A 12,240-nucleotide genomic window follows, 5' to 3' on the forward strand; every position below is an offset into this window, starting at 1 on the left:
GGCAGATATTCCAAGTGTGATGACAGTGAAATGCGAAGAACATCCTCACAGTACTTATTGGCAGTAGCTTTAAGAGATTTATATAGTGTCCCAGTCTGTTTATATAAAGGTATCATATATTGCACTGGACCTACTTCTGTAGATCGAACGTATTGCAAGTTCGAACCACATATGGCTGAGACCATATGTTCGAACTTGTAATAGTTTGAACACTGAAGTAAAAAAAGAAAAAACAACAAAAACCAAAATTAAACATCTGTAGCAGGGGGGCTACACCCATCTACACCCCCTTACTTAAATATACCAACTCCGAGATCGTACTACATTGCAGAAAAGGGAAAATTTCCCGTTCCGCACTGTACGGAGATCTCCATTCAGGTGGATCGAACATTTACAAGTTCGAACATATGGTCTCGGCCATATGAGGTTCGAAATTGTTATATGTTCGATCTACTGAAGGGAACCCATTGCACTACAGTTTTCGCAGTTCAAGTCTGGGAATGACTTACTTAGGACCCAGTTTAATTTTATTACTTATGTTAAAAATGATTGCTAGCATCATTTGTGTTAATTGTAGAGATTAAAATTGTGGATGGGGATCAGAAGGATCCTTGGTTTGATTCTATGGCATCTAAGAAACCATACCTTAAATGGATTTTATACTGTCTGTTCCAAACTATCCTGATTAACACAGGCAGCTGGTTAATACTTGGGCATATCTACCTTATTCTGAATAGTCTACCTAGTTAACTGTTTATGTAGTTAAAAATCCCATAACTGCAACTTAATCAATTACGAAATCCTGAAGTTTTGTCAGGAAATTATGTTCTGTAGAAGGCACATGGTGTATGACAGGTTCCTACATTATATTTGGTTCCACTGATATTTACTACAGTGTGAGTAGTTAGCACTCCTGCACTGTTTTCTTGAGTTCTAGCTCTAAGATGTTATTTTGTGAATAATGAAACACCGGTATAACATAACTCACTGGACTTGGAACAATGAAATGAGGTATATCCCAGAATTTGTGATACCCAGTTTAGCTCTTTAAATCAAATTTCAGTAATGGTATACATATCAACATCATTCAAGCAAAGATAAGTTTCTAGACTACTTACTTTGTTGTTGTAACTTCCAGCACTTTACAGATCTCCTTTCACTTCTGCTCACTGTCAAACTACTCGTAGAAATCCAGTGAAGGAAGTGCTGCCAGCATTATGCACAAAGGAGTCAGTGATTGTGAAGCTTTTCAGGTTGACAATATGCAGTGTTTAGCTTATGGGTTTTCTAGTCTGCTTAATTTAAATTTTCACATTAGCCATTTTGTTTCAATGGATCTGCCTGGCTTCCATGTTATGTTAACTATATACGTACAATTTAATATGGCCATCTGGAAGATACTGTCAGTGCCTAAGCTAGTTCAACTGGTGCTATGGCAGTTCCTCCAACCTGAAGTTAAGGTGAAAAAAGAAAAAAAAAAGAAGGTTATTCCAAAGTTCTAACTTTAGCAAAGAGCTTATACAAGTTCCTTGCAAAAGTTAAACTCCTAAGCACAATAATTTAAATAGCCACAATACCACCACCTGTTTAACTGAACTCTGGTAATGTGCTTATGCCTAATTATCAGCTCTTCGCACCCCTAACAGTTTATGCCCAGGGTGGCTGTCCCTTTTATCCCACCCTAATGCTCTGATTTTGCTGGATTCACATCTTTTCTGAAGTGAAGGTGTGACTTTTGCAGCAACATTCTTTGGAAGCTGTGTATATATGGGATAAGTCTATGCACATTAAATTTGGGGCTGCCTAAATATTCTGAATGTACTTGCATGTCTTACAGATATTTAAGGTCTTGTCAATATATACTGCTTGAGATAACAATTACACACTAAATATTTGGAAGTTAGACTGCATAGTGCCTCTACACCAAACGTAAGATTCTTTCTGTGGGGAAAAATTGAAATCAGAAAACTAATTACTATGAGGAAAACATTTTTCTGCCTTTATCAACAGTTATACATAGTTCAGTTTCAAAAGCTTACAAGAAAACAGTCACCAATACAAATTTAGAAAATACTGCTATGACATGTAACAAAGTACTGATGTTCAAAAACGTACAATAACTATTTTGTACAGTGTACAATAATATGGTGCTCATTTTAAATTTCTGATTTGCAACAAGTTAAAAAGAAAAACAGACAACATAAGTGCAAATCAATGAGAAGAAATCACTGAGTGACTTTGTTAACTAAGTCAGGTTAGCTCTGCTTACTTCATATTAAATTAATTCAGTTAATATTGTGCTTCTATATTAGCAGCAATTTAGATTATCAATTACAACGAAAAATTACTTAAAATGTAATCAAACTCTGTGTGCTCCATGTTTTCTGCATGCAACTATACTGCAAGACAACAACTGATACTAAGCACAGACTTTAAAAATAAGCTGAAGAAAAAAGTGAACGCTGGAAGTCTGCAATGAGTATGAAACTATAAACAGAAAGGTAAATTACATTTAATTAATTTCAGGAGTGGATATTCATAAAACAATCCTGTAGTGATCACAAGTAGGATGGGATTAAATAGGACTTGTAGGCTACTGAGTTTAAATCAATATATGTATCAGACAACTGAACAAGCATTGGATTTTAGAAAATAAATGAAACGTAAGCAAGGTGAGGAAAACCAGATTTATTCTTGCTTCCTGAAGAGCATATCCAAATGGTATTCCTTTCTGCTTTAATTACAAAAAGAAGTTTTCAGCATACCACTCAACCTGGAAACATCAAAAATCTGGACGAAAGTCCATGAAAAGAGGTACAAATCCGCATGCTGATTAACATAAAATTTGCATACAGAAGCATGTAACCCCACCCACTCCAGTGGAATTGTGGGATATCAACTTTAAAATGCAAACTGAAGAACAGACAACCAAACTATGGCCCGAGTCCCCCTGCAGCCATTCCAATGTCCCATTACCTGGCTATTTCGCCCCCCATTTACCATAAGCACAAATGTACTGCATACTGCTTTACTTCTACAAAGATTATTTGGATTTTATTTTACATTTTATAACACAAACACTAATAGACATCTGTTAAACAAATCAATACAGTCTCACAATGAAAATAGACTTAGCATTAAAACTTCTCTACCCTTGAAACTCTGATTCACTGAAACAGCACTGAAACCCACATCCAAAGGAAATGCATCTGGCCAGTGGTGGATAAAGAATACCTTTTTTGCTGTTTTCAAATCAAAGGCCCCTTGCACATGAAACAAGAAACATACATATGTTCTTTGATACACCTTCCTGACCTTATTAAATTATATTCCTTGTATAATACAGCACACTTGTTGGAGCATATTTTAAACGTATTGTTTGAACATTTTTCCAGTAGGCAATAAAACAAAATGCACGAACCAAGAATGACAAAACTGCCCAATTCAGAACATTTCCATCATAAAAGTCTACTCAAACTTCTACAATCCACCAGGGGGTCCCACTCCTTCTTTTTCACAACATGCTGCATACATCTATGGATTGTAAACTCAGTTGTCCGACTCATATTAAATGTGATGTTGTGTATTTTATCATCATCTTTGAATTACCATTACGATATCTCACTATCTAAAGCAAAAATGCTACCTCTCTATCTCCACTGTCAGCACATCCTCTTCAAGCTTCTTTACTTTAACCATTGCTATTATCTTGCAGAAAAACTAAACTCCAGGAGGCACTCTAGACCAGGGGTGTCCAACCTTTTTTGGCTCAGGGGCCACTCATCATACAGTTCAGTGTCCATGTACCACACTTGGCAAGGTTTGGGGGGGGCACATTTCCATGTCCAACCTGTATCTGTACATTCAAAACAGTTTGTTACACAACATACTGGAGGGCCAAAAAAAATGCTTTGGTGGGCCAGATTGTGGCCCTAGGGTCACCTGTTGGACATCTCTATTCTAGATTTATTATATCTGTCTTATCAAAGTTTGTTTTAATCCACATTTCTTCTGCTCATACTATTCCCGAGTCCATTGCTTCATCAGAACATTTTTTTTTGCTTTTGTGGATCTGTACTATTTTTCACATTGACTCTAAATTTCTTCATACTGTTGCAGACATTGAAAACCTTGAATTCAGGAAAGGATGAGGCTGTCCCTTTAGCATTTATCTATGCTTAACCAAAGCCCTGATTAAGACTTCCATCTGTCCTAAATACTTTGTCTTAATTAAAACTATGCAATACTCAAAATCCTCTATGTCAGGATTCCATTCCAAACAAGATAATAATAGTAAATTATAATCCTTTCTTATTTTTTTTTTTGGGGGGGGGTTGCTTCCTGCTGTCATATTTGTTGGAACCTTCCCCTGAAAGTAATGGCCCACTAACCCTCTCTAGCTGAATGCAGTAACAGTGAAATCTGAAAAAAGAGAAATTTTTCTTCTTGGAAAAAATTGAGGCTCACAAGAATAGCAACTGTTCACTTCTTGTGGCAAAAAAAGAACTAAATATTGTTAAATCAGAGCACAAATTGGTGACCTTTTCATTCAAAACCAGTGGTATTTCCCCTATAAATACTTCTGCATTTAAGGACTTCTCAAAAATGAACCTTCAGTTACCTGCTGACTTAAATAAATAAATTCTGCTACAATCTACCTCCTCTAATGGGTCCCATTGTTAAAGCTACTGCCTATGCCTCTGACTTCCTCACTCACTTAAATAGTTCTGATAGGCAGTCCTTATCTACATCAAATACAGGTTTAAAAGGAAACTCCTTATGGTGAAGTACCCATATAAAAATTATATAATAAGACAAAGAGATTGCTTAATGCTTATAAGAGGTCTTCTTCTGCCTGCTCTAAGAACACACAAACTAGTAAGGAGCTTACGTGTACCATCAGGTGTTCAAAGCGGAGTATGAGTGTAAAATGACTCCTAAAAAATACAAATCTTTACCTGTGTAAGGAATTTAAGAACTAATATGCAATAATATTAAGAGTTGGTTCACAATAATACTGCACACACTGACCCAAAGGAAATAGCCAATATGCTAGCTGGCAAATTAGTGCAAATTTTACTCCACCCACTGTTAGTTATCCCATGGTGGTTGGTGACTTTAAAGCAAGGGGAGCTGCAAGAAGCAACTGAATGGGTTAAGTTAATTGGAATAGGGTGGGAGTCTTTTATGGCAGGTCAATGACAGTTACCTGTGTTCAAACAACAGATGGAACAATCCACACACTGTTTCAGTGCTGTCTCTCTCTATAGCCATTTTATGGACTACCTAGACCTCAGATATCTGACAGTTAATCAACAAGACCAAACTTAAGTGAAATGTAGCCCTAGACAAATAACTACCTGGGTTTCTCTTCTGTCCCCTGTCATCCTAGCACCATACTGTATAGTTTGATTACTTTGTTTTTTTCCCCCTCAGTTTGTCTTCCATTTTTAGCTTTTTTCTCCATCCTTTTAACACACCCTAGACTCCTCTGTAATTAGGGTTGCCACCTTTTCAAATGGCCAAAGTGGGACATTTTTGGGACACACATCAGATTTTACAGGCTGACACATATCCATGGTCAGTACAAAGGATAGAACTTTACTCTTTTACCTAAATAAAAGCTTATTCTTGTAGCAGTTTAGTTGCTTATTTTGTTTCTTGTAACATTTAGGTATTTTAGATACAGAAATAACTGTTTTATGCAACTATTACATAAAATATGGGACATAATTATGTCCTACAATCTCAGGACATTTGCCATTTTTAATATTTTTTGTCAGGACATAACTGCCCAAAGAGGCACTGTCCCTCGCAAAGTGGGACAGGTGGTAGCCCTATCTGTAATAAGTGTAGAGAAAGTAACAGAATTAAGCTGTGGGCAGCAGCCAAATATCATAGGATTCAAGATGCTCTGAGGTGCATGTGAAGAGCTTTTTTTTTATTAAACAAAATTTTCATCTAATGATAGCCTGAATAAAAATAACGAACAACTTATGTGTAAAGCTTAATGTCCAAAGCTCAAAAATAGTTTCCAATAAAATGAGATGACAAGTGCTTACAACGATATATAAATCCTGTCTGGGAACAGTGCCTGCATGCCTGCCTACCCCTTCAGAGATGGTTACCTTCTTGTGCATTGCTGCAGTGTTAGATTGAGAGGAAAGTACATTATACACCTGAGGATCTGGGGGATAAAACCAGAGCACCCAGATAAAACATATACATAGACAGGGAGTGCATGCAAACTCAACACAGAAGGAATCACAGCCACAAACTCATCCAGAGAAACAAGTGCACTGAGACAGCAATTCTAGGCACTGCACCGCTTGCCCAGTGATTAACTGCTTTCACAAACATCCTGCCTGACAGCTTGGATCTTAAACAGTTCAATATTTAACATAGCAATGCGTGCTTAAGAAGAAAAACTCGAAAATTTCTTATAAAATTGCTTGTTCTATCTTTTAAACAACCATTTACTGTGTATGTGTGTATGTGTGTGTATTATATATATATATATATATATATATATATATATATATATATATATATATATATATATATGGGTCTACTTCACATAATCAAACATCCAAATGTTCAACTTTCATATGGCTGAGACCATATTATGGAACATCTTATTTTCACATTTTTGAACATTCAAACAAACAAACAAAAAAAACTAAACAGTGTTAGAAGGGGGGGGGGGGGGCACACCCCCTGCTATTTAAATATACCAACTCTGAGATCGCACTACATTGCGGTAAAGGGAAATTTTCCCATTCCGTGCTCTATGGAGATCCCCATTCAGAACGTTCGAACTTTTAAAAGTTCAATCATATGGTCTCGGCCATATGAAAGTCGAGCTTTTAAAGGTTCGACCATCTGAAGAGGACCCATATATATATATATATATATATATATATATATATGTATATGTATATATATGTATATATATATATATATATATATATAGATTCCTATTACAAGAACGAAAGTTCACTACCTCGAACTTGTAATAGGAAGTCTCACTTCTGCGAAAGTGCACTTCAACGAAAACACCGCAGCACAGTGGAGGACATAAAAAACAACCTATGTCCTCCACTATGGTGCGATAGTCACAGACATAGGGTTAGGGCATGGGTTAGGGTAAGGGGATAGTTAGTAAACCTATCCCCTTACCCTAACCCATGCCCTAACCCTAAGGTTCGTGACTATCGCACCATAGTGGAGGTCATTGCTATGTCCTTCACTTCGCTGCAGTTGTCACGGACCTTACGGTTAGAGCACGGGTCATGCTAAGGGGCTAGCCCATACGGCTATCCCCTTTCTATGACCTGTGCCCTAATCCTAAGGTCCGTGAGTACTGCATGGAAGTTCAGTACAACACCCGTTCGTTGTACTGAACTTCGCGTAAGTGTTCTTTCGATTAAGTGCACCTTCGCTGCAGTGAGCATTCTATGCACTACTTCGAATAAGTGAAAATTCGATCTAGTGTATGGAACACATATATATATATATATATGTATACTAGTTGCTACAGGTCAGGAAATCTGCAAATATCAGTGCACTATCTACCTATAAATCAAAGAGCTTACTGAAACTGAAATATGCAGAAAATTATCACAATCTATTCTGAGAGCTGCTGTACAGTTGGCACTTGTAAGTTACTAATGTATTTATAAAGTGCTGCCACTAAACACTGACATATTTGTTCTGTGTGCAGACATCTATTAGGAGGTGTTTTCAGTGCATGCAGTATTTAACGAGCTGCTAAACAGTTTGCTTACACTGACATTTTAGTCATCAGTAATTTCAAGTTTATATATTCAGGTCTAAGTCTGGGCGGGCTGTGGGCTTGTTGGTCTGAAATGCACCTTACCCTTGGACAACTGCTATACATTTGAATACCTATTCCTGTGATTCTGGCTGGTTTACAGTATATGCTGCATATGCAGTTTATCATTTGCTGTTGTCTGAAACTTGGATCGATCGTACATAACATTTCAGCTCCACACCTGTCTGCCACCTGGTTTAGGGATTTCATGCTTGAGCTACAAGTTAGTCGGTCTATATTACATCAACGAACATTTAAATGTTTGAATCTCTAAAGGTCGCCCCCCCCCCACACCCCCAGCTACTTAAATATACCAACTCTGAGATCACACATCAGTGCACTACAGTGCGGAAACGGGAAATTTCCCCTTCACTACACTGTAGCGTGATCTTGGTGTTGGTATATTTAAATAGGGGGTGTGGGGGGTGCAGGGGGGCTTGACCCCCTGCCTACACCCTTTGGTTTATGTATTTATTACTTAGTTTTTTTTTTTTTATTTTTAAAGATTTTTGAACACGTAAATGTTCGATCTATAACTGTTGACCTTTACAGATTAAACATTTACATGTTCGTTGATCTAATATAGATCCAGTTAGTCAACTATAGGAATGAACGAACCATTTTCATTTAAAATAAAAACAGTATGAACTGTCCAAGCTCCAGCTAACCACAGCTGCTGTACTAACAAGCAGCTGCTGTACTGTCACACATTCACAGTTTCACACACTTGCATGTCACAAAGAAAGTGGCAAGCGGCCAAGCTGTAAGTTAACTATTCTTAGCAAAAAGTGTGCACTGCAGCAGACTGCCGACTTGATTTCATTGCTGCAGTTTCTATTGGGCAATTTATACACTGTTTTTTTTTTTTTTTGTATTTTTTTTTTTTAATTTTAACTTTTAAGCTTACCTTACCCGAGGAGGAGGTCAGGGCACCACCATGACAGGTGCAAGTAAATTTTCGATTCTCATCCTTATTCCTGACACTGGGTGTGGACTCTGCTGCAGAATTTAAATTGTACACACACGGCAGAATTGATCTGCTCGGCGCTCGCTAATTTGCTGCTGCCATTAATTCCACGGCCAACCAATCCAGTTATGCCATTCAAACAGTACTGTCTCAGAGTCTCCTCATGAAGCTGTTGATGTCATCAAGCATATCGCCCCTGCAAGTTGATGATGTTGTGGCATACGCTAGCGATGCATGATGACGTCACAAACAGTTAAATAATTTGTAATTTGTAAATGACTGAAAAAATCGGGAATTGAAGGGGCCACTCAGAAATTCGTGGCACCCCATTATTTTGCCTTCAAAACTTGAAATTAATGTGGAATTTGGTACGATTGAGAGGTATGGTTTCCAGTTTCTCCCACTATTTACAAGCAATTAAACTCCTCTCAGCCTCACAGAAAAAAAAAAAACACATTTGCTTTCTGCCATAACAATCAAACATAGTGCCTCACTTCTGCGGCACTGCTTGACAGCAGCACAGGAAAATAATTTCCTTGGGTGGCGAAAGCCAGGGAACCTTTTTGGCTAGGCTTATATAGGCCCCAGGGCCAATAACCTAGTACCTACCTATGAACCTAAGGAAATAAGCAAAAATAAGAATGCAATGCTAAAGTACATACAAACAAAAAAGAGAGAAAAAAATCAGACTTTCACATAACTGCCACTGATAAATACAAAACCCTTGATCTTTTAAGAATTTATTATTGTGCTGCAGAGCTTTATTAATGGAGCCCAAACCTAAAAGCACCATCAAATGGCACATAGCACTTATGGTTGTCTCACATTCAATAAAAGACACTACATTAATCTATACATGGCCTTTTGCCCCCATCTCTGGCTCACAAACTATGCAAAACCCCATTCAGTTAAAGATTATCTTAAACTTTATGCTCATATCATCAATGTTCGGACAGTCATGTTACAGTGCATTTACTTCATCTTACTCATTCCACAAAATCAGTCTTTCCTCTGCTATAAGCCAATCTCTGAAAAAGTCCCTCCTTGACTTTTCTTTCTTATTTCTCTCCATCTCATTTAACTACTTTTAATCTTTCTTTAACAGTTTATTTCTGTCTACTTACGCTGTGAATACATGTTACTATACAACAGCTGTTAACCCCTGAGATATGAATGAAAACTAGAAAATACAGTATGTACAGCAAAAATATCAACCCCTTGGCCAAGTATGAAAACTACAGAAACGAGTGTCTACTACATGGACTTGGTTAAACACAAGTGAATTTCCTTTGGCTATTTTCCTTAGCTCTAACTCAACAGGCTTTTCAGCCAAACATTTTGATGGCACCATCTTCCATTATTATCTCTCTGTTCTTTTACTCATGCTCATCTGGCAGCACTGATTGTTGCTACATGCTACTACTACATACTTTTATAGTTGTTTTATAGAATCAGCCGCCCTCCTGGTTCTATATTACCTGCCCTCCGAAAATTGCATACTACATTTCAGTAAGCCATGGATAGCTGCTACACAAGCACCCAGAACCTACTGACAGTGTTTCTTACCTTAATTAAACTTTGATCAGCACTTTTGAGAACATTCCTGAAAATAATCAAACAAAAAAACTACATATTTGTTTCAGATGACGCTTCCACTTTTACCTTTTTTATTGGGGGCTGGAAGCAGTCTGAATCCCTTGAGTTTCCATCTGTACTGCCAGTTTCACTGCACACATCATTGTGTGTCTCCCTGAAAAATAAGGCAGCATTATGAATGTGCTAAGAATGAGAGAACTCTCACATTAAAACTTTGGCTTATAATAAGGAAATCTAAGTACAATAAATGTGAAAAGACAGTACAAGTATTATTCAGTGCCTTCTAAATCTTAAATATCAAACACCCCAAGAATGATATTTAATACCAGAGCTCTCACAATCAAGTATCATAATATCTCCTCAGAAAGACAAGTATAACACTTGTGAAAACACCAGGTACGAAACAAAATCATTCATCAGATTGCATGCAAGTGGAATAAGCCATAGAACTATCTGCATGAGTTTCCCCTGCAATCATGCAACTGCAAGTTGCATCACTGCCATCATACTGCATGATAAGTGCATCTAATGCTACAGTCATTTGTTAGGTACATTCCCCACCACTCTGCTGTATAAATACATATATCTGTCTTTATAGTCTCATGGACCTTGTTCTCTCAGATGATCTTTTATATGCCAAAAATCCTCAGTAGAGCAGCAGTGAATGATATTTATCAAATTTCATCACTTTGCAAAAAGTAGGTGCTACAAATGTATTTTTTCGTAATCTAATTGTTCTTTTAATGAAAAGCTATACTACACAGACCGTCTCAAAAAACTCCAGCTTTACTCTGTCGCATGTCGCCTACTCAGAGGCGATCTCTGCCTAACATACAAAGCTATGTCAAACCCAGAGCTGTTGGACATGCTCCACTTAAAGAAATCCCAATTCCTCAGAGCTACACGCTCTAGGGACCTAAACCTTGTCACCACAAAAAACAGAACATGCTGGAGGGATAGATTCCTGTCCCAGAGACTTCTCATACTCTGGAACAAACTACATATCTAGATCAAACAAAGCTCCTCGTTAGCACTCTTCAAGAAAAATCTTGATGATTGGATGGGAGATAGGAAATTCACCCCGGGGATCACTTCTGTGGCTCTGCTTGACAGAGGCACAGGAAAATAATTTTCTTGGGTGGCAAAAGCCAGGGTACCGTTTGGCTAGGCTTATATAGGCCCTAGGGCCAATAGCCTAGTACCTACCTATGAACCTATGTTAGACTAATTTTATCTGCATTACATTGACTATATTACTGATGTGTTCTGCCTACTGTAAGATCTATTTGTTGTCATGCCAAAGTACAAAGCTATTCTTTAATCACTGTGTATTAACCACCTTACTGTCTATAAGTGCTCAGCTGCCATTAAGTCTTCCCTCTATGTTTTCTTATGTTGGTAGTATGGTATATGATTGCTGTTTTCACAGCTTTGATGTACATGCATGAAACAGTACATGACCCTTTTGAGAATATATTTTGGTTTTCATACTCCTCCTTGCATTGCTCATTCAGCTTGCTAACTGCTGCTAGCTGTACAAAGTTTCTACAGAAGGTCATGTATCTGGACCCAAAGGCTTATTTTAATCCCACCATGTTTAATGCTAGTGGTGAAAGTAAAGTCCATGAAGTCATTGACCAGCAAATGCTCTTCACTCCCTCAACAGAGAGACCACCAGTGTTACAGTGAAGATAAATGAATAGTGCTCAGTTAGGTGTTAACAGTTAAGGACAGATTACCTATCCTAATAGCTGTATTTGAACATATTGCAAACAAAAAGCCATAAGGGAGTGCTAGACATGCATTCAACTAGATCGCCGCTGTTGGCACACAGAACAGGAGA

General features: G+C 37.6%; 1 protein-coding gene across 1 annotated transcript in view; it reads right to left on the bottom strand.

The window, feature by feature from the left end:
• The window catches only part of GTF2H1 (general transcription factor IIH subunit 1), a 1,328,232-nt gene that overhangs the window by 597,998 nt on the left and 717,994 nt on the right, over window positions 1-12,240 (bottom strand). The window contains exon 10 of the mRNA XM_044059405.1: window positions 10,464-10,551. Within this exon, the coding sequence (XP_043915340.1) occupies window positions 10,464-10,551 (88 nt within the window). The remainder of the gene's footprint in view (window positions 1-10,463; window positions 10,552-12,240) is intronic.

Source organism: Protopterus annectens, chromosome 17.part0 (genome assembly GCF_019279795.1).
Source record: "Protopterus annectens isolate FY-2018-M chromosome 17.part0, PAN1.0, whole genome shotgun sequence".
NCBI lineage: Eukaryota > Metazoa > Chordata > Ceratodontiformes > Protopteridae > Protopterus > Protopterus annectens.